General features: G+C 44.9%; 10 protein-coding genes across 11 annotated transcripts; 4 read left to right on the top strand and 6 right to left on the bottom strand.

Annotated features, from left to right (window-relative positions):
• Nucleotides 1-92: 92 nt before the first annotated feature.
• On the bottom strand, nucleotides 93-1,714 carry LOC131281149 (tRNA pseudouridine synthase-like 1). Its single transcript, XM_058310408.1, has 5 exons — nucleotides 1,668-1,714; nucleotides 1,476-1,604; nucleotides 981-1,292; nucleotides 656-911; nucleotides 93-509 (listed from the first exon to the last, which is right to left on the bottom strand). The coding sequence occupies exons 1-5, from the start codon at nucleotides 1,712-1,714 to the stop codon at nucleotides 216-218; spliced, it is 1,038 nt and encodes a 345-aa protein (XP_058166391.1). The 3' UTR covers nucleotides 93-215.
• Nucleotides 1,715-2,311: 597 nt separating this feature from the next.
• Nucleotides 2,312-6,077, top strand: LOC131282627 (protein timeless homolog). Its single transcript, XM_058312142.1, has one exon. The coding sequence runs from the start codon at nucleotides 2,332-2,334 to the stop codon at nucleotides 5,998-6,000; it is 3,669 nt and encodes a 1,222-aa protein (XP_058168125.1). The 5' UTR covers nucleotides 2,312-2,331; the 3' UTR covers nucleotides 6,001-6,077.
• LOC131282628 (tRNA (adenine(58)-N(1))-methyltransferase non-catalytic subunit TRM6) lies at nucleotides 6,012-7,527 on the bottom strand. Its single transcript, XM_058312144.1, has one exon. It carries the CDS (start codon nucleotides 7,520-7,522, stop codon nucleotides 6,182-6,184), a length of 1,341 nt encoding a protein of 446 aa, XP_058168127.1. The 5' UTR covers nucleotides 7,523-7,527; the 3' UTR covers nucleotides 6,012-6,181.
• A 342-nt stretch (nucleotides 7,528-7,869) lies between these two features.
• On the top strand, nucleotides 7,870-8,432 carry LOC131288334 (PHD finger-like domain-containing protein 5A). The gene is made up of 3 exons (XM_058317461.1): nucleotides 7,870-7,921; nucleotides 7,987-8,177; nucleotides 8,259-8,432. The coding sequence occupies exons 1-3, from the start codon at nucleotides 7,870-7,872 to the stop codon at nucleotides 8,343-8,345; spliced, it is 330 nt and encodes a 109-aa protein (XP_058173444.1). The 3' UTR covers nucleotides 8,346-8,432.
• A 417-nt stretch (nucleotides 8,433-8,849) lies between these two features.
• On the top strand, nucleotides 8,850-9,560 carry LOC131293129 (uncharacterized). The gene is made up of 4 exons (XM_058321206.1): nucleotides 8,850-8,909; nucleotides 8,978-9,042; nucleotides 9,104-9,326; nucleotides 9,390-9,560. Exons 1-4 carry the CDS (start codon nucleotides 8,850-8,852, stop codon nucleotides 9,558-9,560), a joined length of 519 nt encoding a protein of 172 aa, XP_058177189.1.
• A 78-nt stretch (nucleotides 9,561-9,638) lies between these two features.
• LOC131283258 (leukotriene A-4 hydrolase) lies at nucleotides 9,639-12,370 on the bottom strand. 2 transcript variants are annotated; one of them, XM_058312758.1, is made up of 8 exons: nucleotides 12,312-12,370; nucleotides 11,932-12,009; nucleotides 11,718-11,833; nucleotides 11,317-11,643; nucleotides 11,103-11,254; nucleotides 10,624-11,029; nucleotides 10,217-10,548; nucleotides 9,639-10,145 (listed from the first exon to the last, which is right to left on the bottom strand). In XM_058312758.1, exons 2-8 carry the CDS (start codon nucleotides 11,972-11,974, stop codon nucleotides 9,665-9,667), a joined length of 1,857 nt encoding a protein of 618 aa, XP_058168741.1. In that variant the 5' UTR covers nucleotides 11,975-12,009; nucleotides 12,312-12,370; the 3' UTR covers nucleotides 9,639-9,664. The 2 variants fall into 2 exon arrangements, with proteins under 2 accessions (XP_058168741.1, XP_058168740.1); XM_058312757.1 differs by lacking the exon at nucleotides 12,312-12,370 and having other exon boundaries at nucleotides 11,932-12,064.
• A 158-nt stretch (nucleotides 12,371-12,528) lies between these two features.
• Nucleotides 12,529-13,416, top strand: LOC131290397 (large ribosomal subunit protein uL13m). Its single transcript, XM_058319555.1, has 4 exons — nucleotides 12,529-12,617; nucleotides 12,703-12,826; nucleotides 12,892-13,046; nucleotides 13,117-13,416. Exons 1-4 carry the CDS (start codon nucleotides 12,594-12,596, stop codon nucleotides 13,348-13,350), a joined length of 537 nt encoding a protein of 178 aa, XP_058175538.1. The 5' UTR covers nucleotides 12,529-12,593; the 3' UTR covers nucleotides 13,351-13,416.
• A 218-nt stretch (nucleotides 13,417-13,634) lies between these two features.
• Nucleotides 13,635-14,216, bottom strand: LOC131290387 (selenoprotein BthD-like). The gene is made up of 2 exons (XM_058319544.1): nucleotides 14,074-14,216; nucleotides 13,635-14,001 (listed from the first exon to the last, which is right to left on the bottom strand). The coding sequence occupies exons 1-2, from the start codon at nucleotides 14,116-14,118 to the stop codon at nucleotides 13,639-13,641; spliced, it is 408 nt and encodes a 135-aa protein (XP_058175527.1). The 5' UTR covers nucleotides 14,119-14,216; the 3' UTR covers nucleotides 13,635-13,638.
• Nucleotides 14,217-14,615: 399 nt separating this feature from the next.
• LOC131280980 (uncharacterized) lies at nucleotides 14,616-17,723 on the bottom strand. The gene is made up of 4 exons (XM_058310231.1): nucleotides 17,568-17,723; nucleotides 16,263-16,879; nucleotides 15,123-15,283; nucleotides 14,616-15,051 (listed from the first exon to the last, which is right to left on the bottom strand). The coding sequence occupies exons 2-4, from the start codon at nucleotides 16,769-16,771 to the stop codon at nucleotides 15,002-15,004; spliced, it is 720 nt and encodes a 239-aa protein (XP_058166214.1). The 5' UTR covers nucleotides 16,772-16,879; nucleotides 17,568-17,723; the 3' UTR covers nucleotides 14,616-15,001.
• Nucleotides 17,724-19,393: 1,670 nt separating this feature from the next.
• Nucleotides 19,394-26,531, bottom strand: LOC131289114 (X-ray repair cross-complementing protein 5). The gene is made up of 4 exons (XM_058318319.1): nucleotides 26,381-26,531; nucleotides 22,885-23,001; nucleotides 20,442-21,552; nucleotides 19,394-20,367 (listed from the first exon to the last, which is right to left on the bottom strand). The coding sequence occupies exons 1-4, from the start codon at nucleotides 26,396-26,398 to the stop codon at nucleotides 19,433-19,435; spliced, it is 2,181 nt and encodes a 726-aa protein (XP_058174302.1). The 5' UTR covers nucleotides 26,399-26,531; the 3' UTR covers nucleotides 19,394-19,432.
• Nucleotides 26,532-26,747: the final 216 nt, after the last annotated feature.

Genomic DNA, 26,747 nt, shown 5'->3' with positions numbered 1-26,747 from the left:
CTGCGTCTTCTTCCAGCGGTGGGATTTCGATACCGACACTGAGCACGTGAGTTATGCCATACTTGTCCAGCACTTGTGCGCGCACACAATCCTGCGAGCCTAGGTAAAGAAATTGGCTGATAATGCATGCCGGCACTTGGTCGGGGCTGTCATCCACGATGAATCCGAGCCGGGGAGGTGCATCAATTTCGAGATTGTTTCGAAAAATCTTCCGACTACCATCCATGTATGTGACGGTCGTTTCGGTACGTTGGAGTTCCGTTTTGCGGTTGCGCAGTTGCTCCAGAAAACTGGCCATCGGTATCGCCGGTGGGATGCTGGGTGATCGCGGGAAAAGCGAGATCGGCTGGATCGTACTCTACTTGGCAGAGGTAGAGGGCGTAAGCGGGAGCTACAAACACGTTGGAACACCACGAGTTTTGAGAGGGCACTGTGAGCATATGGTACACGTCCCGATCACTGATGCGTCCTTCGGCTGCTGCAACCCAGGCTCCTACCATGCGCCGTACCTTACGCGAAAAAAGTTAAAGCACTTGAATTGAAACGTGCTATTAATTATGCCCCCCATTATCTCCCAATGCATGTTAATTTAAAAATATGTTAAAAAGCATTCAAAAAAAAGTAGACCCTTTTTCAGAAAGCTATCCACTCTCACCTGTCTGTAAAGAAACGAACGTCCTCGTACCCGTACGTCCCAAAAGTCATAGTACTTTTCCGTCTTCTCCCTACTAAAGGCTGTCGTCATTGTCTGCCCTCGATCCACCGTGACCTGATCGATGCGTCTCAGCGAATGCATCGCTTCCTGCTGTCGCGGATTTCCTTTAGCAACTGCCATAAAAGTTCGAAAATCATGCACACCTTCAAACGAACGTGCAATGTTGGCAAACGTGTCTATATCGAACCGCGGATGCCTGGAAGCACATTCAGAAACATTTGATCAGTGGATTGGCAACAACCGTTCCTTGAGGATTTCTTTTTACCCAAGAAAATAGCATCGATCGTGCTCTTCGATCGGTATGAATCGAGATTGTGGATGCTGGAGGGGGTGATTACGGGCGTATTCTTTCTTCAGCACCGCCAACCGATACAAATAGGTTCGGGATTTGGCGCACAACCGCGCATGGAATGTATTTGGCACATGTACGGTGCTTAGTATTCGCAAAGATTGGGCATCCCGTTCGAACGCACGATTGAGCGCTTTGGTGATTTTTTCCGCATCGTACGGCTTTCCATTTGGCCGTTCCAAATCTACATGGACAGTGTTGTGGAGAGCGTGTACGCCTGTGTCTGTTCTGTCGTTATGCGAAGGAGAAAGAACCAGATGATTAAAATAAAGTTTGAAATAATGTATCGCTTTTCCTACCACACCTTCGTTGTTCCTTACATAGATGTGAAATAATCCCTATTTTATAACATGTCGAGAGTAGCATTCACATGCAAAATAACACTAATGTTAGTTCTTTTCACTAGCTTACCGACTGGACAGCTTTAATGTGGGAACGTTCACCGATCGTAGCTTAAGCAGTGCCTCCTCGATGACTCCCTGTACGGTGTGAGGATCCTGAAACTGGCCCACCGACTTGTCGATCTTCCGCTGAATGCCACTGAAAGATCGCACAGTAGTCAGCTATTTTCGAATTCGTGGTTGGCAGGAAAATCATTCTTACCGAAACCGGGTGCCGATGTACGATAGGTTGATTAAGTAACGATTCATTTGAGGGTAATTCCTTGCGCGATTACGCTTGCGGAAGATTCGGACGAAATGCCGGTAGTGTTGTTGGTGTTTACATTTGGCACCGAGAAAGTAGATCCAACTAACAGCTGTCATTTAGTACATAATTTCTCAGTGGTCGGCGGACATGCTCCTAGAGATTGTAGTAACATATTTCATGCACTTACTGTCACGCTAAACCTTTTTTTAATTTAAATTTACGAAAACGAAAGCTTCAACAATGTTACCACATCGGATTTTGAGAAGTTGATTGAAAGACTTGATCATGTTCAAATCGTATCTTCAGACCTATTGACTTTTGTAGAGCCTCCATGAAATGAAGTGAATGAGTAATTTTTAACATAGTTATGTACAATGAAAAAAGTAGCATATCGTAGGGCATATAAAATTAAATCCAGTGTCAAATATTTACCAGCACAACCTTCGGTTGCCAACCCCTGATGTGTACGATCGGGTTAAAATTTGTTTACTTTTATGACATCTGAGGTATTGGCGGGAAAATAGAAGGAACCGTCATTCCACAAACGTTGTTATGGCGTAGTTAGTTCTAGCAGCTTGAACCCGTATATTTTGTGAAAGTGTCCATATCTGTTACAACAATGAGCGTGTTCTTTGCCGAAATCGATGCCATCTGTTCCTCGCTGGGCTGGGAAGATGGCGACAAGTATCATATGGATCCGGAGGCCCTGCAAGGCCTGAAACATTTGATTTGGATCCTGAAGCAGGACAAAGTCGTCCACGAATGTCGTCGGTACATCGGAGGCAAGCGGGTCGTGCAGACCGACCTGATACCGATGCTGATCAGTAACTTTCACAATGCGGACCTGGTGGACGTATTGTTACGTTTACTGGTCAATCTTACGTTTCCAACGCTACTGCTCTACAATGGAAACTACCCAAAGGATGCCGTGGAACAGCGAAAGTGTATGCGACTGATCGACATTGCCGAGGAGTACAAGGAGGCGTTTTCGGTGAAGGGCGTCTGGTCGGTGCTAGGCGATCGGTTGGAAAAGATTTTACACACCGATTGGGCAGTGCGCAGCGAAGCGGATGGATTAATCATAGAGCGCATTTTGATTCTGATAAGAAACGTGCTGCAGGTGCCAGCAAATGTTGAGAAAGAAAAGCGCATGGATAATGACGCCAGTCTGCACGATTGCCTACTGTGGGCCCTACATCAGGCCGGAATTCTCGATCTGATTTTATACATCCTCGGTTCACCGCACGAAAACCGCTTTCTGATCCACTCACTGGAAATTGTGAGCCTTGTGTACCGGGAACAGTCCACGGCCAGCCTCGCTGATGCGACCTTACAGCGCAGCACGATCGAAAAGAAAAACGACGAAATGCAACTGATCAAAGCGTTGCACCCACCGGGCGGGTCCCGGAAACCGCTGTCCACGGCGCGCCACTCCCGCTTTCGAGGCACCTACACGTTCCACAACCTAAAGTCCATCTCGGAGGCCGATGCCATATGCCACCAGTCGCTGGAGAAAATCGTCCGCAGTGAGGAACTCGGCGCGGAAAAGCAACGAATCAAGCAACCCTCTCGCCACGTGAAGGAAACGGAAAAGGTCGAGCGGAAAAGCATCTTCTCAGTGCGTCTGTTTCTGCGCGAGTATGGCATGGAAATTCTGCGCCTCTACAACAACATGGTCCGCCAGGTGCGACGCTATCTGGATCAGCACAGCAGCGTCACCGTGTCCGACTTCAACGACGACTCATACCTGCTATGGGCGATTCGTTTTTTCCTCGAGTTTAACCGCCACGGTGGGTTGAAGATCGAGCTGGTCAGCGAATCGTTAACCATCGACACGTTCCATTGGATCATTACGCGCATGGAGAACTGCATGGAAAACATCGTCTCGGACAAAACCCGAAAAATGCTGTGGGCCCGTCGGCTTCACATCGCCGTACAGACGTACCGGGAGCTGCTGAACAACCTGCAGGCGCTGGAAAAGAAACCGGATGCGAACGCGCGGGAATTGCTAAACCTGCTGCAGAACAACATCTTCTACGTGGTCGAGTACCGTGAGACGGTGGTGCACCTGCTGAAGGACTTCAACGAGACGCACCACAGCCGGGCATACCTTCGCGACGTGGTCGAGGTGGCACACCTGTTCTTTGGCATGCTGCAAAAGTTCTGCAAAGGCACCGTGCGTGTGCAGGAACGGGTGAAACCGAAGAAAAAAAAGAGCAACAAGAACCAACGGAAAAATCGCAACGAACAGGCGGACGACGAACAGGAGGATGCGGAATACCTTTGGCTTGAGGTGGCGCCAAAGATTGCTGCCATCCTTGAGTCGGGCGAAGGGGCCGAATCGACGCTGAAGGAAGATCTACCAACACCCTTTGATTCGGCTTCGTCCGTCCCGATCGATGACCAGAAAGGGGACTGCGTGGTTCGCATCCACGCGATTCTCCGCGAGGGCGCGTACGAACAGGCAATCAAAATGTTGTACGCCGCGCGATCAGTTTGGACCGACGACGGTTGCTTTGGTAGTGCATCATCAGCACCGGACGAAGATTTGATGACATTGAAAGAAATCTTCACGGCAAACCTAGCGCAGGAGAAGAACAGTGGTGCGGTCGAGGAAACCCAACCGGAGGAGGAAGAGTCCGGTGAGGACGAAGAAGAGGAAGCGGAACGGCAGATTCATAAGGCGGAAAAAGATTTCAACTTCGAAGACTTCGCCAAACGGTTGATCGATCCGAAGATCGTGCGTGCCTGTACGATCGTGCTGAGTGATTGGGAGAAAATCAAGACACCAACGCTTAAGGCGGCCGTAACGCTTCTCTATCGGATTGCCGTGGAGTTGAAAGCGCCGACGATGTTGTTCCAGCTATCGTTGCTACGCATCTTTCAGCGAGTTCTACGGGCGTCCGAGTGCTCCCACGCGTTCGAGCTGCGCCGGCTTGCAATATACACGTTGCGGCAGCTGCAAAAGCTCCATACGTCCTCCCCGGGCGAGGTGTTGTATGCGGAGATGCTCTTCTACAAAACGGCACGTATCGCAACGGCGATCGAAATCGGGTACGACGATATTTACGGTCAAACGGGCTCGTCCAAGAGTCGCTGGACGGAGGAACAAGAGGAAGAGCTGCGGAGGTTGTTTATGGAAAACCAGCAGAACCCACAGACCGATCAGGACGTGATCGATTGGCTGCTGGAAAACATTATCGATCGCACGCGTACCCGCAGGATCGTCATCAAGAAGCTGAAAGACTTGGGGCTCATTTTTAAGGCTCCAACTAAGCGGAGCAATATGAATCGCGCCCAGCACAATCAGTTCAGCGTCGAGGAGGACACGATACTGCGGCAACTGTATGACGAGCACCGGTTTGATCAACGGCGCACACTGAAACGGATCGTGAACGGTTTTGGGAAAAAGTTCAAACCGGGTGTGATCGTGAAACGACTGATCACACTAGGGTTGATTGCGGATGCGAGCGAAGTGAAGCCACCGAAGCGAGGAAACGCAGAGCGTAATGCTGGCGAAAGCCATTCCGACAACGACGATGACGACGAGATCGACGAAGACGATGACGAGGATGATGATGATCGCGACAGAAGCTACAGCAGCAAGCCACTGGATGTAAAGGCTGTCGAAGCTAGCCTCAAACTGTTGGGGTCGGCCGAAAAGGAAAGTGTCCAGTGGATTATCGAGTGCCTGAACGAGGTAATGCAACTGAACGAAGACTCGGATCCCGATCCGGAGCAACAGGAGGAAGGAACGCCAATGGTTGCAATCGCACCCTACCAGATCGCTGCCCTGGAAAAGGCAGAATTTAAACGCTTGCTAAAAACACTCGGTATAATGGATGTGACCAGGCACCACTGTTATCACCGGATACCATCTACGTTGAGCCCGTCGGATTTACAACAGCGCCTTACGATCCTGGAGCGGTTTTGTAGCTCCGATGACTTTGAGCTGAATTCACCGGTCGTCCTGAATGAAACGGTAGGCGAACGGGGAGGAGAGGAGGGGGAAGATGTGGTCAACAACGTCGACGAAGGTGAACGATCCATGTCTCCGTTGCGCGTCGTTGACGATGACGATGATGACGCGAATCTAATGCCTTCGTTGCAAGTTGATGATGACGACAGTGAACCGGAAATTGGGTCAATCCGGATAACGAATGAAGCATCATCGATGAAACGTGACCGTTCGTTGGACTCCTCGGATTCGGAATCGGAAATGAGCGTGCAGCATAGTACGAAGAAGATACGGAAAAGGGCCGCAGTCATTAGTAGCGATGAAGATTGATCGAAAAAAACTCTATTTCGTAAATACAATGTTAACCACATTAAACTTCCAATAAATGAACATTTTTCGATTTTAATCTTTCCTGTTTCATAAAAAAAAAGTTTTAAATTGTAAAATATACTCTATAACTTCCTTCTTACGATGGGTAAGAACAGTCCTTTATGCTTTCATTGCCCTGATACTACCCTATCGTGTATCCTGTAAGAACATATCCGCTACTCCCTGACATAGTCACGTCCGGATGGGTACGGTTGGGAAGAACCTGCAACTGTCTTGTCCAATTGGACGTCAGCCGCAGGTACGTTACCGCAGCCTCCGTTTTCATGTCCACGTAGCATTCGGCGAGGATTTCCCTTGAGGTAGAGAAAATCACAACCGGCCGGCTGGGCTTCACGAACGGCAGCAAGGCCTTTAGAATACTGTACGGATGTTCCTTCGCCACAATAACTAGCGAGTCGAACTTTTCCCTCATTAAGCCTGCAGCAGTTTCGTTTTCAAGTTCCCACGTTTGTTTCTCTTTCTCCAGCTTGACCAGTTTGGCATTCGGTTCTCCGTCTTCGGCGTTCTTTCCATTTTCCGTGCCATCTTCAAGCTTACGCTTTTTTGTTTCACCGTTGGAAATCTCATCTTTTTCGACCATTTCTTGCTCCTCTTGGGTTTTTATAACTTCCTTCACTTCCTCTACAATTGCCTCACCGCCGTTGGTTGATTCCTTCTCCTGATAGTAATGTCTTATCACCGAGTAGATATTTACTGACACGCATCGTGCCAGCTGTTCAGTAGGGAAATCCATTGCCATAAGAGCCTGCTTTTGTGCGACGTTCCCCGGATGTAAATGCACCAGTTTGGCCCCGGTTTCCTTCCCGATGGAATTGAGCATCGCTGCCGGAAGCAACCCGTTCGTGCCCGACTCGTACAGTAGATAGTTGCCAACGCTACACACCCCACTGTAGGACACAATCTGTGACAGGGTGTCGAAGCGCACCCCGAGCACCTTCTCCGGATCCAAACGCCAGTAGATGTCGCACAGCACGCGAATCGACGGCCGTCGTATCGTGATGTACTCGAAATACTTTTTCTCCTTCCGTTTCAGATACTTCTCCTGGGAGTATTCCGTTTTCGTAGCGAAACTTTTGGAGTTTTCCACCAGCTTGCCGATCACCTCGGAAGACGATTCGCACTCTTCGCGCAGCTTCAAGATTTCCTCCGTCGTCAGTGCCTGCGATTGTCGATCGTCGGTGATGTTGCGATTGTCGCTTCCGCTTTCCTTGATCAGCAACTCCTTTAGATTGCGGATTTCCGAAGGGGTCGATAGTGCGTCCAGCGTGAACTGTCGCTTACCACGTTCCAGTTTCGGCACCAAGTGGAACGTGGTGTGGTACGGATGATTCTCGGCTAGTTTCAGTTCGATCTGATCTTTGCCCAGATTGACGGTCGTGTTGAGATTGTTGAATTTTTGCAACTTCATGTACTTCTGTCGCTGCACGATCAAGTAGTCGCCCAATTTGATCTTGTCCGACATGATGACGATCTAACGAAAGTGGGTTGGTACAAATGTTATACACAAACTTTTAATTTCAACCACTTACGCTTAATAAAACGTGTACCTTCAACTTTTTTTAGCAAACAAGCAAGACTAATGCAAATTTCCCTTCAATTTGTTTTCAACACTTTTGCTACCGCATGTACACTTTGATAAACACTGGTTCCTCGACTGTCAAATCAACGTTTGACAGCAACCGGCAAGTTTCGGCAAAGATGCATGTCAAACCATAAACACAACAAATTGCAGAGGAAAACAAATTGAATGCCGAAATCGCCTTGTTCGCTTGCGTCTTTATCGTTTTCCACCAGTTTAAAGCAACTGCAATGGCCAAACATCATCCTGATCTGATCTTTTGTCGTAAGCAACCTGGAGTAGGTAAGGAAGGTTAAGATTCGTTTTATGTTCACTTAACTGTAGTAACCCCATTGGTATTCTCGCAGCTATCGGACGCTTGTGTGAAAAGTGCGATGGAAAGTGTGTCATATGCGATTCCTATGTGCGACCCTGTACATTGGTTCGAATTTGTGACGAATGTAACTACGGTTCCTACCAGGGGCGATGCGTAATATGCGGTGGCCCAGGAGTCTCGGATGCGTACTACTGCAAGGAGTGTACAATTCAGGAAAAAGATGTAAGTATCTATGATGCCGACAAGCACACGTGTGCCTGCTTTCGTACTATCATTTTTCATCATTTCTTTTCCTTTCCCCAGCGTGATGGATGCCCAAAGATCGTCAACCTGGGAAGCTCAAAGACTGATCTCTTCTACGAACGTAAAAAATACGGCTTCAAACGATAGGAGTAGAGTAATTTAGTTTACCATAATTCCCTACATTCGATTTATCCGGGCTATGTTAAGATCCAAATAAACGAAAACAAACAAACAGCCAACAAGCCAACGGCCAAATGAGTGTTTCATTCCAGCGAAGCCCGAATATGAACCATTGCCTGCATGAAGGCCACCAAGAATTGTAAATATACTTCTATCTATTGTCTCTCATTGGGTAAAAAAAATCGTTATCTTATGCTGTTGTTATCTTGGCTACTCGGTAAAGTGATACCCATCGTTTGAGTGTTTTTACTATCATTAAATGCTGTCGCTTCTTATCGGTATAGATGATCTACATTTCAATTAGTTCCTGCTAGACGAGAAGTGGATGCGATGAAACCAGTCCTAGGTTAGAACTGCAACTGAAGGTTTTATCAAGACCGCACGAGACGATGAAATTAATAAAATATTTTTGAACGCAGTTAGAAGTTGCCCGTTTGAATCGTCACTGTTTTGAACGTCTCCCGAAGAACCATGCAGACAGGCGCCGAATTTGTGCTTTCACCCGTTGGGGTGACAAAGATTGTATCACTAGTGAGAATTCTTTTCTTTAAAGCCCACCTTCCAGTTAGCATGATACGTGTTTTCTTTATTTTTTAAAGCTTTGTATGATCGTTGGAGGAATGATTTTCATCACAGCCGGGGATTGTGTAGAGTCAAGGTTTTGGTGCGTATTTAAAGCAACATCAGTTTCAAAAAGGATTTTACAATTACGAACAATCTTGCAGGACTGTAAGCTATATTACGATCACAACCGGGAGTGCAGTTCTAACGATGTTCTCGTACACCACGTTTGCGCTCAATCTTGTTAAAACGGAACCGGGCCTCAAAACGCAGCATATCACGGTGTTGGCCATCTCCTACGCGGTGTTCTTTTTTCTCCTGATCTCATCCATCATAACGATGACACAATGTACACACTCAGTGCAAGTCATTCAAAAGATACCGGAGGTAGGTTTAACGTGGTTAACGACATAGTACACCACAATTTCTAGTTTCCATGTAACTTTTTAGCCCCTTACAATGCTTGCCGCAGTGCTGCTAGCAATCAGTGGAACGGTTTTATTTCTACGTTGGAGAGCTACGGTGCAGACGGAAGATTTACAGCAGCACAGTCAGGAATTGGAGCCTACTGAAACCCACGCTAGCAATCCAACACCAGGACGAAAGTCAGTGATGGTTTAAGGAACATCGATACGATATTAGCGATAATTAATCTCACTTTATCTTTGAAAAGTTTATTTAAACATTTAAACATTTATCGAATACGACTCGAACAGACATGGTTTCTACTCGGTATCAGCCCCATTCGAAAGACCCAAATCCTTTGCCACAGTGTAGGCACAGACAGTCATCATCTGGTCCTTCACGCGGTTGTAGTTGTCCACGGCAATCGGCTTCGCCGTCGGCCACCCTGCGAGCTCCTTGTAGATTGGACGAACAAACTTCATCCGGAAGTTGCTGTTCAGGAAGGCAAGAATTTCATCCATTTTGTCCATCAGGCGGGCACGGATGTAGAGGCGCACGAGGCGGAACCGGAGTTCGGCATTTTTCGTCGAACTCAACCCGTACGTGTCCGCCAGCAGGGCAATCTTCTCCGCCGACAAATCGACGATCGTTTTCTTCTCCAGCAGCTGGGCAAGGAATTCGATCATTTGTACGCTGACGAGGGATTGCTTCAGGAGCGGCGAGGCTTTGATGGTTTCCAGATCGTTCTCTGCCCACAAAGCGGCATGTGCCAAGCAGGCTTCCAACATTGATCGATCGTAGCTAAAAAGGATAGTTGTTGATGTGTGGTTTTTTAAATTATTTAAAAAATACGCGAGACTGCTTTTACTTACTTCGGTATGACCGGTGGCATTCCCTCGCCAAACAACCACGTGTCCCAGTTGATACGCTCGAGTAGCACTTCATTTTTCGGATCCTCACGGAACCAATCGTACAGCATCTGCTTGAAGTCGTTTGTGAGCACCGATTGATACTTGAATCGGTTCAAATACGCTCGAAAGAATGGTTCAAACTTCTCCGGTCCGCCCAGCAGATCCTCCAGATAGCGTAGAAATGTTGAGCCCTTAATGTAAGGCACGGTCGAAAAGGCATCGTCCGGCCCACACTCCGAAAGGTCCACGACCAATTTCGTCAGCTCGGGCGTGTCGGCTAGCTGGGTTTTAATCTGCAAAAACAGATACATATATTTGATTTTTGAAAATTCGAAACATAACCTTTGATAAATATTGATTAAACTTACACAATCCGACAGTTCGCTCAAACCGTGCAGAGCGTGAAAATCGCGCGAAGCGTTCCCCGCTAGTCGGCCGACAATTTTTCCCTCCACGAACACGGTGAAGCCTTCGTTCAGCCAGAAGTGCTCAAAGTTTTTGTTCGTCACCAAATTACCCGTCCAGCTGTGGGCGATTTCATGCGCCACTACCGTGGCTAGCGACTTATCGCCCGCCAGCAGCGTCGGAGTGACGAATGTGAGGCACGGATTTTCCATGCCACCAAAGGGGAAGCTCGGCGGCATTACCAGCAGATCGTACCGCTCCCATACGTACGGGCCACAGATTTCTTCCGCTTTGGCAAGAAACTCGGCGGTCTGGGAAAACTCTTCGGCCGACTCTTCAATCTGCTCCTGTTCCGCCCAAACGCTTGAGCTGATGGAAATATTTCGTAATGAAAGTTAAAGTAGGCTGTTATTCCGGTTATGATCGCTATGACGTCACTTACATCGGACCAATGGGCTTCGATACCAGTGCACCTACTACGATCGCTAGCAAATAGCTTGGAATGGGTGTTTTTTGCTGGAACTTCGAAATCCCTGGTTCGGAATCGACTTTAATCGCGCTCATAAGTCCGGTGACCTCAGTTGGATGATGAAGCTAGATCAGACAATAAATTAGAATAGAGAACCACCAAGCGTACACTTCTTATAACTACTTACTGTTGCATTGTAGGTAAATTTAACAGCCGGTGTATCTTGACATGGCAATATCGATCTGGCATGAATCGCCTGACACTGGCTGAATAGATACGGATGCTTTTTCCCAAAAGTTTGTTCTGGTGTTAACCACTGTAGAGCGCTAGCCTTCGGCGACGTTTCGTAGGCAATCACCAACGTTAGCTCTCCGCTAGTTTTGGTCGGCAAGTAGATGGTCAACTTTGTTCCAATATTATCCACCGTGCCACCCACATCCCAGTCCAGCGGTGCCTCACCAGCGGACGTTTTGACAGCAATGGAAGATATGGTAATATCGCTGACATCGAGGAACTTTGTGTGAAGAATAATGGATGAATTAGTGATCGTTGTGATCAGAGTTTCTCTTTTGCGTGCGGCATTCATACAATTTCCTGCAGGTCTGATTTCAACAATTTAAAGTGCAGAGTCGCCGTGCCGGAGATCGTGCTCTTATCGAAGTTGACCGTCCAATCCAAATCCACATGTCGTATGATAAGCTCGTCTATAATTAATGAGAAGGGAGTGCGTTTGATAGCAGATAGCAACGGTGAAATACAATGAGCATTTTATGAGACAAGCAACCGTTTTGAGCATACTTACGAGCGTTTGAGTAGGAGCTGGGATCTAGTGGGCTTAGACGCATGGTGGTAATAGAGCTCTTCGAAGCTAGCAACAGTACTGCAATTGAACCAGCGAACAGCAACGATATTGAACGTTGGGCTAGATTAGACATGATTGCCATAATTGGTTTTCAAAAAGCGTGCTAGAACCTATTCAAAAAGTGCATAACACCACATCGACAATGCACTGTAATCCATGAGATCACCAGAGACTTCGTCAGCACAAACGTTGACACATCGCTTGAGAACCGGTTTGACGACCCACGCGATTTGGTGTGTTGGAATTGTTTAATTGTCCACACAATTTGATTGTTTATCCAACAAAACACGTACATATCGGAGATTGAACGAACTACCTACCTTCAACAACGAAACTACGCGCAAAGAGTACACCTTACTCGGAGGAGAAGCAATTGAAGACTAAAATAGAAATTAGGAGGAGGGACAGTTAACACTTCAACAACTTTGCCGTTTCTAAAGGGTTGGAGGGGGGAAAACGTCAGTGCGTTGTTTTGGTTCGGTGTTTTCGGTGCACGCTGAAGGGGTAAAACATTTGTTTTAACAATTTTTCTCGCAATTTAGTGTTATATACAGTTTACTCAGCTTATAGTTAATCTATTTTAGCCCATACAACCGCCAAGAATGTCAGCTACACAGCGAGTACAGGTAATATATAGCGTTTCATGGAGAATATGCCATACCTCGGATGTGACCGGCATGTTATGAAACCAGGTGCTCTTCAATTTTTCAGCAATGGGCAACGTTTGCAAGAGCATGGCACATATTCGACTGCACCTGGCAAAACCCTTTCGAGGCAGCATCATTGATAAGAAAACATTTAATGGGGCTGCACAAACCCATTTACCACCCTATGAGTAAGTGCTGGTTTTTTTTCGGGTAGTTCAGCATACGTGGGAAACATTGAACACTTCTTTTCTAGATGATTGCGGTGATCATGTTGTCGTCGTCAATACTTCCGAGATCGCCCTTCCCGGAGATGAATGGAAAAAGCGGGCTTACTTTCACCACACTGGGTATGCTGGGGGAGCGAGCTGGACTCTTGCGTGGCAACTTCACGAAAAAGATCCTACGATGGTATACTCACTGATAATTCTTCCGCTTTACTTGTTTCTAATGCTTTGTTGTTTCCCTGATTTCATCATAGATAATGAAAAAAGCCATTTATCGAGCAATGAAAGGCAATCTTCAGCGTCGCCATACCATGCAGAGGCTACATTTGTTCAAGGACAGCGACGTGCCGAAGGAAATCTTGGAAAATGTCACCAACCACATACGCCAACCTCGCCGTGTTCCGGAACGGTTGGATCTCATCGATCCAAAGCTTGTGCAAGAATTTCCCAAGCTCATGGACTATCCAAAGGATTACATTCTCCGATGAACGCATTTCAACCATGCTCACGATAACGTAGTGATGATAGTCGGCAAATAATAACAACCAGTTAATTATTACCTGAGTGTATTTCGTGTATTTGTACTTTCTCACGGACGACCAGTTTGTAAATACCACAATTTATTACACCTACCTCTTGGCTGCATGCAAAACTTTAGACACTAGAGTCCATTTAAGGTTTTCTCCAGCCTCATCACACGGCATAGCGGGCCCAAAGGTAGTGCATAAGTTGTTGCACGTACAAATGACCTATCCAGTTGGCGTTAGGGACGCAACTTATTTCAACGCCTTCAGGACGTCGTCGAGGATGCTTTTCACGTCCGGGAATTTGTCCTTTCTTGGCGGCCCCTTAGGCAGCCCAGACCAAACCAGCACCTGTTTACCATCCCTCTCCTTGGCGATGGCAATCTCGAATGAACCACGACGCGGCTTACCACTTTCATTCAGAACAAGCTGGAAGTTCTGCTCCGGCGCAAGCTCACACAGTTCCGAATGGACCTCTGTCGCCTTGCGCTTGAACACGGATCATGATTTGCAGTGCTCAATGAACACGAAGGGCCCACCACCACCGACGTCTTGACTCTGCTTACGATCGTTTGTTTCATCTGCAGTTTCTTCTTTCGCCTTCTTTGCCAAAGTCTGGAAAAAAGTGGAGTGCAAAAAATATCACAAAGAATGGAAAGAACATAATCACAATCAGTCGTTACCTACATCTGTGGACTTGGCCGCAGCTGTACGTTTGCGACGAGGCGGCATCGCTATGTTTCCTCGAACTGGTTTTTTTTGCGTCTTGATCTAGTTTAGCTACGCACTTCCTTCAAGGACGCACAGCACTAGCTGTTCTCTAGTTTTTTTCGGTTTATACACTTGTAACCACAGCAGGCCTAATAATGTTTGCGAAATTGTGATGGGGTTGGAGTAAAACCATTAAAATTAAGATATTTATGATGAAAAGAGCCCTACTCACGTTCCTCAACCTTTCAGGAAGGATACGATAGTTGAATAGTTTGTGGTGCGAAATATCTGATCAACACTCATTAGGCACGTGCCTAAAACGCGCGAAACGTTTCATCGATCTTTGGGTTTCATCGATGAAGTATGGTTTACTCTTGTTTATAGTTGTTACTGCAAAACTGAATCACTTCAAATGGTTTGCAGAAAAGTGAATAACCAAAAAAGGACCGCAAAGTGCGTTCGATGCTGGTACAGATTCGGTAATATAAGACTAAAAGAAAATGAAGATTATACAAGCGCAAACATCGTGTAAATTTATTGCTTTCGTTTCCATTGCATTCAAGGTTTGCTGGGGTTCCATTAACTACTACGCGAAATACATAAAATATACAATATTTTGTGCCTGGTTTAAAGTAATCAAAGAGAGGTTTTCGCAGCGTAGTGCATTTACCGTAAAGTAGAAGCAAAAAATATACAAATACTAGACTAGTGTTATGAGTGCTAAAGCATAGAGAAAGATGCAAGTTTGTTGTCCAGCCTTTCTGTTATAATGGGCTGTTGCTCTTGTGTGTGTTTTAAAAGTTTGCATTAATAACCTGTGATAAGATAATCGTCATCACAATCGGACTGTGATGGTTAACAGTAAGTTTGACCACATATATTGACCACGTTTTTCCCCCATTCGTTACCGCTGAGCTGGAGATAGGGATAGTGCACTCCTCGTCAGGATGCCACCTGCAAGTGGTACGAAAAAAAAAATAAAACAGCGTGTTCGCTATCCAATAGAGATAAGAATACAGACGTACCAGTAATACTATCATCACTGTCCACCACAATGCCCAGATATGTTGCGAGACCTCCAATGACCAGCACCAGAATGAAGATCACTATTAGCAGAACCTTCTCCCGAGGGGTATACTCTCGGCGGCACCGGCAAGACCAGGTCCAGTACTGCTCCCGTATGACGCTGCAATCGAAGCGAGGGAAGTTAGTGAGTTGTGATAATAACAATAAATGAGTCACCTAACGGTTTTTGTGGACAAACATAAGCCACAAACATCCCAGCTGGACTGGATGTGTTCGATAACGAATCGAGGAGCATTTTGGTAACAAAAAAAAAAAGTGAAATGATAACTTCAGATTGTAGGTTGTTTAAATGATTGATTGCAGGTGTGAATCATGTTGATGAACAATGCTGAGCAGAAAGGCTTGAATCAAGAAAAACAAACGATTCTTATTACGATCAAATCACAGTGCGTTTACAGTAAAATGAGATTAAAAACGATAGCACCAAACTGTATCTAACCACGAGGTATTACTAATCTGTAAGGATATATGCTTTTCACCATCTGGTGCTTCTTGCTTCCTACTCCAAACACCATGTATGTATGTTATCAAATTATGGCCCAGACCATTTGATAATGTGTTATGGCCCTTCAAAAAGTCTTTCCGTTTTATTGAATTGAGCGATTATCAGTTTGTCCAGTCATGCCCGGGGAAACCCTAGAGAATCTACTCATTGTTTTATCTGTGTTATTTGTGATATAACATTGTTTTATCTGTGATCTTGTTTTATCTTAGAATTGTTTGATCTGTATATTTTGACTATGAGATCAATAAACTTTGAATCTGTGTTTCATAAAATAGTTTCCATTTCCTATTACTTTTTCAATATTTTTTTTTCAAAATTTCATATATTGCTTTCCAAATGAAAATACTGAATAAATTACATGTTTGCGCTCGGTTTCACCATATTTCGCACCTGGCTCAAATTAGTGCCTTCCGATAAAGCAGACTTAAGGCTTATCGCGGACTTTATTACTTTGCACTATCACTATCCGATCGAAGCGCTGAAATACGCCAAAGATTGGGCGGGTTGGAATGTTGGGACAAATAATGGGTAGTATTTTTTACACATTCACATACAGTTTCTCGCGTGTACCTACCTCGGTTGCGTGCTGGACATGTTTATCATTGTGGCACCAGAGTCGTTGGTGAAGGCAGGATTGACGATACCATCCTCAAGCCTCGTTCCTCGACTCCCGGGTCGTTCCGGTAGTTCGTATTCCGTTTGCAGCTGCCCCTGTTCGATGAAGTACACCTTGCTGGCCCGTTCCTGATTCGAACCATCGTTCGAGTTGTCGTTACTTCCGTTTCCGTTGAGCGCCCGCGCTGCCCCACTCAGCACCGGATAGGTCCGGCTGGCAACGATCGGACTCTGGAACGGGGTGCTGTACGCCGATGGTGGGCTGCCGACGTCGATCGGCAGCTTCGATCGTACCGTTGCGTACCGCGACCGATCGCTGAGGTTGGACGCGGACGGTGAGGGTGTGAGTTTGCCATCGTCGTTACCTTCCCGGGCACCACCGGGATCACCATTCACCGTACCATTTCCCGGCTGGCTCTGTGGGTTGCTGATGAACGACAACGAGAGGCTGTTGCGCAAAAATTGCATCACCTCGCGCTTGTTTGGTGTATCTCTCGCACTACCGAGCACGCACTACTGCGAGTAATGCCGGTTTTTCGACGGTGATGCGGCCTGATTGGCAGCTAGTGAACTGACCTAAAGGACCAGAGAATCGTTTGAGCGAATCCCATACGTGGTTGTGTCGGCAGGGTTGGAACAAGATCTGTGTGAAGCGACTACTCCTAGAACCCCCTGTTTCGTGTATTTCGCACGAAAGGGTGCAGAGGCCAACGGGGTTTCGACTTTTGCGATAACGCTCACGGGCGATGATTTCCTTATTCGGGGTTTGCTGCATGATAAGATATAGATAATCGGCGGCGATTGCTAACCTTGCGGACCCGTGTTCGGTGATCGTACGGAACCGGAATTATTTTCAACATCAAACCACGGCCTACCGCGATGACGAGTGGAAAGTATAAATTGATTTTTGCTAATGCGCACAATGCATACTAACATCAACCGACGAAAGAAAGCCGATGCGAAGCATGGCGAAACAATGTACGGTCTTATCAGGACAATGCACCAGAGCTCGCGGTCACTACCGGTGGAGTGTGTCCATGTGTCACAAGTTAAACCTAAAGTTATCATGCTGACCACTGACTGAACTGTAATTTCATCGGAAAAATTGAGGCGCCGTCGGACATAGCTGAACTGAAAATACCGCCTACAAGCCATACATTCCCGTTGGATTAATCATCCTCTTGCCATCATTCACTTCCGCCACGGATAAGATTCCGATAATCCCAAAGCCAGCGCTAAGCAAAAATAAAAAATTAGTACATGCCTCACTTGTGTCTGATCGGCTCCGTTGTTGTTTCCCAGCGCAAGGGTTTCTGCTGACACATTTTACTATTTTAGTTTTTTTGTTTTACTCCTTTTTGTCAACCTTCTACTAAACCGCTACTACCCGCGATCACGAGCGTCCATCTGGAACGACCGGGAAGACAACACTGCAGTCTGCGACGTCCTGTAACAAAGCCATGCGCCACAGCCACCACGCAACACAGATAATCAATTGCTCGGTCCTGTAATCAGCTACAAGGCGGGCCCTTCCCCCGAGTCGCCGCATGGTTGAAAGGAACACCAGAACTGGAGGAAGAAGAAAAACGCGAGTAATGTTATCGCTATTATTAAAACCCTTATGAAGACGGCGACACTACTACCATCAACCCTACATAGCCGGTGTGTGATCAAGCTTCTTGTTTGTTTGGTCTCCGGTTTGAATGTTATGCTTTTTAACAAATGTTTACCAGCTTCCTTCCATGCTGGGGAATCCGATGCACACTCACTCAAACCAACTAACACGTGTACACTTTGTTGTCCTTCTTGGCCATTATCTCAAGATTTCCTCTTGTGACTGATGAACCTTTTCATGTGACGCCGGTCGTCACCGCGGTTTCAAACGGCGCACCTGATCGAACGAAACTGCTCCAGGTCACATGAAGCGGATGATGCACTTGTAACCGGCTGTATGGAGACAGTGAGAGAGATATGGACGAGCACCCCTGCAGAGTCGAGAGGAAATAAAATCCCATCCCATTTCCGTTGCGCTATCTCTTATCTTTTTTCGGTTGAACAAGAAAAAAGACAAGAAAAAGACTCCACTAGGCCGATATCAGCGTGTTTCTCGGATGATCTCCCCTGGATACGACCGTTTTGTGGCCGTATGATGCTGCAATGCTGCTACTGATAAATTCATCTACCGGTGTTAAGCCATATCCTTGATACAGCAAAAGAAAGACGTTTCGCTAGCGTAATGCGTTATCAAACAAGCTGTGGTTGGTTTTATTTTCGTCTTTACTAGGTCCTGGGTTATCCATTGATTATTACGCTTTGACTTGAACGTTGAAGAAAAGTACCGCATCATGATGAGAGTATAAAAATAAACACCCTTCCTTCCATTCTTTGTAATGATAACAGCAACATCGGATTGTTTGATCAATCGCATTTTTATGCCCTTGCCTTAGTTCAATGCATCTAACAAATTTGAACTTACACCAATTATTTGTCTTCGGAGCTGGTTATTAAAATTAAAGTATCTCAAGCTTACTGCTTTACCTAGTACCTAACAAATAAAATTGGCTGAATACCTGTTTTTTGTCTTCTGCAAACTACTTTTAAGTGCACAAATTGATTCTGGTTCCTCTTGTCTCGTTAAAAAAAAAAAAAAAATCACTAGCTATCGAATGGCAAATATTCGATCCACTTAGACTGCTTCGGAAACATCTGTTGCCCACTTCAAGCACATTTTATTGCGAATGCCGCATAGCGGAAAGAGCCACGCAAGACAAACCACCCTAGCGAACGAATATAGATCTTTTAATGTGCATTGTTTTACATTATACGTGGATATACTAAATATACAAAGTTTGTTTGTAGATCTTTTTATTGTAAATTAACTAAATCTCATTCGTTATTTGGATCAATCATGACCTAATTAACTTATACAAAAAAAAGTATTCGCTTAAAGTTAGTTTCGACAGATGGTTCTTTAAACACTAGTTTGCAGCAAACGGCAATTTCGTAATACTGGTCGAATTCCAGAAAATCCTATTTTTTTATTTGTATCCGCTTTGGAATTAGGAAAGTGCAGAGAATCTATTTAATATGAATTCTCAAATTCCGTTGTTTTCAATATTTCTTCCGCTATTACTCATTCAGTTCATCAAAAAGAAAATCTGCATCAATATCATCCCTATCTGTAGTATCATCAGCAGCCTTTCTGGTCTGCACGGACGCTCGGTAAAAGTCTTCAGCCTGTTCTACACTGACCGTGCTCATGTCACTTTCACTGGTATTAATTAAACCTAGTCTTTCGGCTACTATAACATTATTCCAAAAGTCCTCTTTATGCCGAGCAAGCAGGGTTCTCTTAAAATCTTCCATCCATTCGTTGTACCGGTAGGGACCCAATTTCTGTGCCTCACCACGATACATCATCAGTGCGGCTATCACCTTGTCTCCTGGTGGACGCATTGAAGCAAACAGTAGCTCGTGCACCACGTTTTGCATCTGCGTGGCCACAGTGGCAAATTTTTCACCGCGACGAAGCAGCAGGGCAAAATCTTCAGCCGGTGTAACGGTACCCACGGCAACGAGGGTTCTCCGATCAGCACCGGACAAAAGATCATCTTCCTCCATCCCAAGCCCACTGTCGATCGTTTCACTGGTGGACGGTTCATTGCCTAGTTTAATTTTAGCCATACGTTGTAGCCAATTATTAGATGCTTTTGGCTGTATCTCCTTCAATTCAAATAATTGTTTCATTTCGTTCAATGAGGCGAACGAACGTTGCGCAACCTTTTTGGGGACATTAATTAACGCTTTCAGCTCTTCATCCATACAGGGTAAGGATGTGTCTCTGGGATGCGTAGCCCGGTGGGCAACGGAGCGATAAACGTGTTGTTGAGTAGGGTTGAAAGTTTTTTGCATCGCAAATGCCTCACGCGAACCGCCATCGTCATTATCAATTCCATCCATCAGGTTCATACTATCGATCAGATGATCGACAGCGTCGTACTGCTCGGGTGTTGGTTTATGTTTTCCAGTTGACAATGGCGGGAATTTCAGGAGGCTCATTTCATCTGAAAGAAAAAATCAGAAATATCAACAGAATGTAAAAGGGAGGTAATGTTACTTCGTGTAAAAGGAGACCTACCTTGAAAAATTAGCTCCAGCATCACAAGGCAAGGATGTTTTTTCTTATATGATGGTATTAAGGCGTGCAGGCGCGGTTTTGTATCCTTTCGGTATACTTTAGAGGCAATCATAATCACTTGCATTTCAATCATTGCCGTCACAAGTGCAGACAGTTTGTGTGCCGATGCAGTGCAACCTTTTTTCGCTATCACTACGTAGGTTCCCTTCCCGCACAAATGCTCCTCGAAAATATTGCTGGCCGCGGTAAAACCCAAACAATCCAACCGACTCTCTCCAGATTTGTACTCTATGTCGATCGTGCTATCGTACGGCACAACCGTGGAGCCATACACGTACCCAACGATCAATTCGGCGGTACTCGTATCAATAGGTTTATCGTTTAAAAAGTATTCTATCTTCAACTGGACCTTCGATGACGATCCATCGATGTTGTCCACCTTAAACGGCCCAACGCCCTTCTGCTCACTGATCTGCAGGTATGCCGAAATATTAAGCTTTATCTTTGTCCCGATCAGCAATACACTGTTCCATGGTGTCGGCCGAACGGATTTTGGCTCAAAAAATGCAAACCTTTCCTTGGCCCAGTTTAAATCGGCCAACGTACCCTCTAAGTCGTGTACAATGCGCTCTATCTGCAATTCATTGTGACGTCGTGCTTCAGTTTTACTTTGCTCATCATCGAACGTCCCGGATGAAGTAAAAATTGCCCCATCACCGGTCGCCGAATGATGCACGTGATTCGAAATGACATGAAACCTACAGTTCGCCTCCCGCAGGGTGTCCGTCACCCGTTCCAACTGTTCGCGATCGGCGTCGGCCCTCGTGTGGAGAGGAGATATAAGAATTATATTGGAATTTAAAATTTTTTTTCCCAACGCCCCCGAGCGAAGATAGTTTGTCCCTACTATTAGAGCATCGAACCAGTTAGCTTCTTTGGTGCTCCTTGTAATTTTGTTTTCTAAGGTGCGCAATATCGACCAATTGGGTGGCTTTAACTCAAACGCTTCACAAATATGCTCGTAACCGCCAGACTCGTCGTTCAGCTGGTTGCTGGTTTCTTCTGTTCCCATCAGTACGACTCCGACCTGGTCATGGGGTGCACTGAAAATCTGAAATCAAATTAAAAAATGTCATTTGCGATGGGTTTCATTTTTGCATTTTTGGTGTAAAAAAGTTTTGAATTTGACATAGATTACTAATTATAAGAGTTGGTAAGGTTTATAGAATTTAGTGAAATGAATTTTTTTTTAATCCTTTTTTTATTATAAATCTTCTGTCTACCAACCAGTATGCCTGCTGCTGCATTTGGAAAAAAATCCAAACCAACAGTCTCGCAACATAAAAACAGAATTAGCGTTTTCATGATCGGTCCTGTTGCGCTTTGTTTTCGATATGCAGTCACTAACTTGCCACGGATGTTTAGTATTTTCAGTTTGTCCACAAATATGATATATTAAAAAAATAACTAAAGGCCGCTCCACACGCTCCGTTTTTCACAACGTTTTACCTGCGCAGTTCAAAACGTTGCAGGTAAAAGGTTGCGTGTGGACAGGAAAACTGCATAATTTTGAGCTTGACGAGACACGCTTTCCAGACTGCACCGTCGCGTAACGCGACGTCGCCTGACAGGCGCTGAACTCCGTGCAAAAAAAAATCTAGCGCGATTCGCGCGACATCGCGCAAAGTTTTTTTTTATATGGAGTTCAGCTCCTGTCAGGCGACGTCGCGCTGTAGTGTGGACCCCGAGGGAGAATTGCAGTTGCGGCGATATCTGAGCAAAATTGCTTTGAAAACCGCGCAAACTTCAAGACTCAACCGGGCTGTACGAATATGTCGATGGATATTGATGCTTTGTTCAAAGTGTTCAGGGGAAATTTGTTCAATTTTTGATAGTTTTTGCTAATCACGCGACAATGGCTGACCTTCGGCAATGTTTTCGAGAATTTCTAACGCAATTTAATATCGTTTGGCGTGTAATATCGATTGATTATATTAACATGCAGAACAAGGGAGAAGCCTACGAAAAATTAGTGGAAAAATACAAGGAAATTGAAAAAGTCCATTCTCAAGTTGATTCACCAGTCATTAAGGTTCATAGTGTAATTCATAAAATAAACTGGTATAGGAAAAGTCCCGCCGGTTCTTCTGAGATATTCCAATCTTTTTTGTTTTTCAACAAACCAACAAGCAAAAGTTGACCACAGGACAACAACAATTGCACAATTGCAACGTCAGCAATTGAGTAAACCGACCTTAAGCGTATTTACTTTTGACAAAAAGGACCGAACAGCTGTTCCCATTACAATTTGACTAAAATTCCATATTTCATCTCCTAGATAGCTTTCACATAAAAACATGCATAGTGCAGCCCGTGTAACCGGACAAATGAGCTAGTAGTAATCAAAAAATGTACATATATACATTTATATTTTTTTACTTACCTTTGTCTGGACCAATAATGACAAAAGAATTTTGGACTTTTGTATAAACGTTTCTTTATCCTTGGAAGTTAATACTGCTGTGCTTCTTCCAACGTCCAAAATGATCATGCAGGCCAACTGTAAGTAACAGATCTCACGTATAACTTTAAATTCCCGCATTGTGCTTGCACTCGGATAACTGGTATTTAAATCGTTTAAAAACATCTTTATTGTATTAAATCTAATATCACTACGAGGGGTTTATGAACCGTTGGCTTTGGCGTTAATACAGGTACAGATGTTTTACTTATTAGCGTTGCTTCTGTTCCACGACGCCGTATTCCACAACGGTTATGAATTAACTGCGATACTAGAGAGCTCAGGCTAGGCATTTTATATAGCGATGGCTCATGCAACCATTTTGTCAAGAAAGTACTTGTTCCAAATTACGTTGTAAAATTTCAGGCTGCGGGTTAAACGATTATTTGTGTAACGCATTTGAATGTGTGGTAAACCCCTGGTCAGAGCTTTACGGAAACGCTTGGTTTACGTTTTTTTCCCATGGGAAAGAGAGGGCTGTCACCGATGAAGCATACCTTCCGTTTTCTATACTAAAAATAAAAAAATTTTGATTCTTGCCGCAGACTCTTGCGTTTTTTTTTATGTCAATACTAAATAGGGGTGGATGGGGTAATACGCACCCCTTGGCTCTTAACTGTTAATTTTATCACTGAATAGGATTCATAAAGGTTCAAACTAGTTACCAGTTCAGGAATGTTTGTTGTTTTTGCTAAGAAACACATATTTTTTTCAGTTTTGAAAAAGTTCAATTTTTGATCGATCTGCATCTCGTTGAGGCAAAACGCACCTTTGCTAGGGGTAATACGCACCACAACAAAGGGTGATATGCACCATAACAAAGGGGCAATACGCACAACAACAAAGAGGCAACATCCACTGTCAAATAAAGATAGTTTGTTTACAAACTGGTGCATTTTACCCCGACATACTGGGTGCATATGGCCCCGATTCATAGTTGAACACATTTTCAACCAAAATATGAGTAAATCTGCATACTTTCCGAAATTTTCATGAACAGTCTCAAGCACTGATTCTCAATTCACTAAATTTCGTATTCCTCGTGGGTAAATATCGGTTTTTGCACTTAATACTCGTTAGCGGAATGGTAAGTCACATAACAAAAACTGTCTGAGCTGAGAACGATTTTTTTTGCGTTTATTTTGCGTTTATTTCGCGTTTCTGTTGATGTAGAGCTATCAAACTCACAAGGTGACCATATTTCAGTTTGATCTTACAGGGTGACTACTTTTTACGTGTTGAAAACTCGTTTTTCAAGGGAAATGGGAAAGGGTGCGTATTTCCTCAGGGGTGCGTATTACCCCAGCCACCTCTATTGTTCCTAGTAGCTTTTGAGCTAAACATTTTTTTATTTATCGTTCCTAGTAGCTTTTGATTTTTAAAAGGTAAAGCAAGATGATTAAATACTGAATAGGTGACTTTTTTCTTCTTTCTTCTTTCGCTATGCGAGTCGGGGTATATCCTCCTACGCTAAGTCGAACGTTTGTTCCCTTAACCTGTGGTCACAGCTTTCCGCAACCGCATGCGGTTGCGTTTTTGATCTGTCAAACGAGCACAGCTTTTTGCCAAAAATAATACTTTAATGTTTGAATATACCACTTATATGAGCATACAATCTCATTAAAGTCTACTAGGAACAATATTTACTGTTGACATATAAAAACGCAAGAGTCTGCGGCAAGAATCAAACTCGTTTGATTTTTTAGTACAGAAACCGCAAGGTCTTGCGTCTGCGGTGACAGCCCATGACAGCTTCTATCTCTCCCATGGGAAAAAACGCAACCGCATGCGGTTGCGCAAAGCTGTGACCAGGGGTTTACTCGTAATCAGAGGCGTACCGACTCTGTCCGAACTCCTATGAAGGGGCTCGTCCTTTAGGACCGGCTATAAAAGCCATATGTCCACCCGCCGTGCACGGGAGGGATAATTCCTTCCGTTGTCAGGACACAAGAACTCGTGGTCCGCTTGATTGACTCAAGCAGTACGAGATGTGCGGCAGCTAGGATTTTTCTGACCTGAGCTCCAGCTCGGCGTGACCACGCGGTCGTGCCGTAACCTTACTTTTCCGCTAACCCTTTCAGGAAACTTGTGCACTGCTAACCTCCGCTCTGATTCACTACCGAACTGGAACTGAGGTGACTTTTTAGGAGGTATTTTTTTAGAAAATGGCGACCGTGGCTTTTGACAGCATGATGATAAACAGCATAGAATGTAAACAACTATGCAAGTAAGCAGAAGGTACGTGAAGTGAAACTTTGATTCATTTGGTCGAAAAATCGGTGACCCACGACGGCCGACGGCTTCTTAAACATTTGCCATGCGAACAAAATGAATGCAAATGAAGAATCGGTTTGTTTGGTACTCGAGCGAAGTTGTTTGTTCTAAGGACTTCTAAGGACGATTCCCGCCAAATTTGAGTATCAGCATACTGTCAAAAGCTATTTTTAGATTTTTTGCGGTCTAGACGTCAAAATGCTCTACATTCTGCTGCCTTATATAGTGTGTATTTACCTTGAGATAAAGTATTATTTGGGACAGAAAGGTCAATTTCGTTGAGACAATTCGTCCTAAAAACCGTCCTACGTGACACAAACATCGAGCAGTTTTGTATGGTGACTCACCATTGGTGAGTAGGACGAAGTAGAACGACTGCTCGAAAAACGTCCTACATTTATTTCATCCAAATACAAAAAAGTAGAACGTTTGTTCACGCGTAGGACGTTTTTAGGATGATATTTCGAGCTGCGTAGCGGGAAACTGTTCTTTTGACAGATGAGAAACGCAACCGCATGCAGATGCGTAAAGCTGTGACCAGCGGTTAGAGCAGCTTTGGCAAGGTTGCCATACAACCGCAAGTTTGCTACCGGTTGACAGCCGCAACAACTAGCTTGGAAAAATCTCCTGAACCCCTGGTCACAGCTTTGCGCAACCGCATGCGATTGCGTTTTTTTCCCATGGGAGAGATAGGAGCTGTCATGGGCTGTCACCGCAGACGCAAGACCTTGCGGTTTCTGTACTAAAAAATCAAACGAGTTTGATGCCTAGTAGACTTTAATGAGATTGTATGATCATATAAGTGGTATATTCAAACATTAAAGTATTATTTTTGGCAAAAAGCTGTGCTCGTTTGACAGATCAAGAACGCAACCGCATGCGGTTGCGCAAAGCTGTGACTACAGGTTGACAGATCAAAAACGCAACCGCATGCGGTTGCGGAAAGCTGTGACCACAGGTTGAGGGATTGGATCTCGCCACTATATGCTTGTATGGATGGATCAATTAACCGGTTGAACCTGGCAATTGTATGACTGCAAACTCTGTAAGGGGTGCATTATGCCTCACGTTTCCTTACTCTATTCTCACGGTTAGCTGTAAAAGTGCCTTAATACCAGGAAGAAGAAAAGTAGGAATCACTTACCCCCGTGGAACGCGACATATTTAGACCGATTTATTTCGTTTGCTGACCGAATTTCATTGGTGAGTAATGTGTGTGATGATGATTCAAAGCCATTGTTAATTCGTGATGATGCATCTGGATTTGTTTTGTATTCATGCGTAGCTTGCGTAGCATCATCAAGCTTTAAGCCGGGACCGATAGGTCAAGGTCGGTTTGAAAGTAAACCGAAACTTGGATGTGATGTAATTCACCGCTTTTATTACTTTCCTAGTAACTGTGCACAATCTATTACAATTAACTATTTCTGGGTGAACTGGTGAATAAGAACGAACACGTTATTTCAAGTTTGTACTTGCACATAGAATGACGCATTTGCTAACAATTGATG

The sequence above is a fragment of the Anopheles ziemanni genome, chromosome 2, assembly GCF_943734765.1.
Source record: "Anopheles ziemanni chromosome 2, idAnoZiCoDA_A2_x.2, whole genome shotgun sequence".
Taxonomy (NCBI): domain Eukaryota; kingdom Metazoa; phylum Arthropoda; class Insecta; order Diptera; family Culicidae; genus Anopheles; species Anopheles ziemanni.
This window is presented reverse-complemented; position numbering and strand designations above follow the sequence as displayed.

Coding starts and splice junctions, on each gene's coding strand:
- LOC131280980 (XM_058310231.1), bottom strand. CDS start 16,771: ATGCAATTTTTGCGCAACAGCCTCTCGTTGTCGTTCATCAGCAACCCA. Junction 15,284..16,262: donor ATGTCCAGCACGCAACCGAG/GTAGGTACACGC, acceptor CTTCGATTGCAG/CGTCATACGGGAGCAGTACT. Junction 15,052..15,122: donor CAGTGATGATAGTATTACTG/GTACGTCTGTAT, acceptor TACCACTTGCAG/GTGGCATCCTGACGAGGAGT.
- LOC131281149 (XM_058310408.1), bottom strand. CDS start 1,714: ATGAATCGTTACTTAATCAACCTATCGTACATCGGCACCCGGTTTCG. Junction 1,605..1,667: donor TACATCGGCACCCGGTTTCG/GTAAGAATGATT, acceptor GCGATCTTTCAG/TGGCATTCAGCGGAAGATCG. Junction 912..980: donor GATCGATGCTATTTTCTTGG/GTAAAAAGAAAT, acceptor ATGTGCTTCCAG/GCATCCGCGGTTCGATATAG.
- LOC131282628 (XM_058312144.1), bottom strand. CDS start 7,522: ATGTCGGACAAGATCAAATTGGGCGACTACTTGATCGTGCAGCGACAG.
- LOC131288334 (XM_058317461.1), top strand. CDS start 7,870: ATGGCCAAACATCATCCTGATCTGATCTTTTGTCGTAAGCAACCTGGA. Junction 7,922..7,986: donor TCGTAAGCAACCTGGAGTAG/GTAAGGAAGGTT, acceptor GTATTCTCGCAG/CTATCGGACGCTTGTGTGAA. Junction 8,178..8,258: donor GTACAATTCAGGAAAAAGAT/GTAAGTATCTAT, acceptor TCCTTTCCCCAG/CGTGATGGATGCCCAAAGAT.
- LOC131282627 (XM_058312142.1), top strand. CDS start 2,332: ATGAGCGTGTTCTTTGCCGAAATCGATGCCATCTGTTCCTCGCTGGGC.
- LOC131293129 (XM_058321206.1), top strand. CDS start 8,850: ATGCAGACAGGCGCCGAATTTGTGCTTTCACCCGTTGGGGTGACAAAG. Junction 8,910..8,977: donor TGACAAAGATTGTATCACTA/GTGAGAATTCTT, acceptor TATTTTTTAAAG/CTTTGTATGATCGTTGGAGG. Junction 9,043..9,103: donor TGTGTAGAGTCAAGGTTTTG/GTGCGTATTTAA, acceptor ACAATCTTGCAG/GACTGTAAGCTATATTACGA.
- LOC131290397 (XM_058319555.1), top strand. CDS start 12,594: ATGTCAGCTACACAGCGAGTACAG. Junction 12,618..12,702: donor CAGCTACACAGCGAGTACAG/GTAATATATAGC, acceptor TCAATTTTTCAG/CAATGGGCAACGTTTGCAAG. Junction 13,047..13,116: donor ACGAAAAAGATCCTACGATG/GTATACTCACTG, acceptor ATTTCATCATAG/ATAATGAAAAAAGCCATTTA.
- LOC131283258 (XM_058312757.1), bottom strand. CDS start 12,064: ATGTCTAATCTAGCCCAACGTTCAATATCGTTGCTGTTCGCTGGTTCA. Junction 11,834..11,931: donor CAGCTCCTACTCAAACGCTC/GTAAGTATGCTC, acceptor CATTAATTATAG/ACGAGCTTATCATACGACAT. Junction 11,255..11,316: donor AATTTACCTACAATGCAACA/GTAAGTAGTTAT, acceptor TGTCTGATCTAG/CTTCATCATCCAACTGAGGT.
- LOC131289114 (XM_058318319.1), bottom strand. Junction 21,553..22,884: donor CATTATTGGTCCAGACAAAG/GTAAGTAAAAAA, acceptor ATTTGATTTCAG/ATTTTCAGTGCACCCCATGA. Junction 20,368..20,441: donor GCTGGAGCTAATTTTTCAAG/GTAGGTCTCCTT, acceptor TTTTTCTTTCAG/ATGAAATGAGCCTCCTGAAA.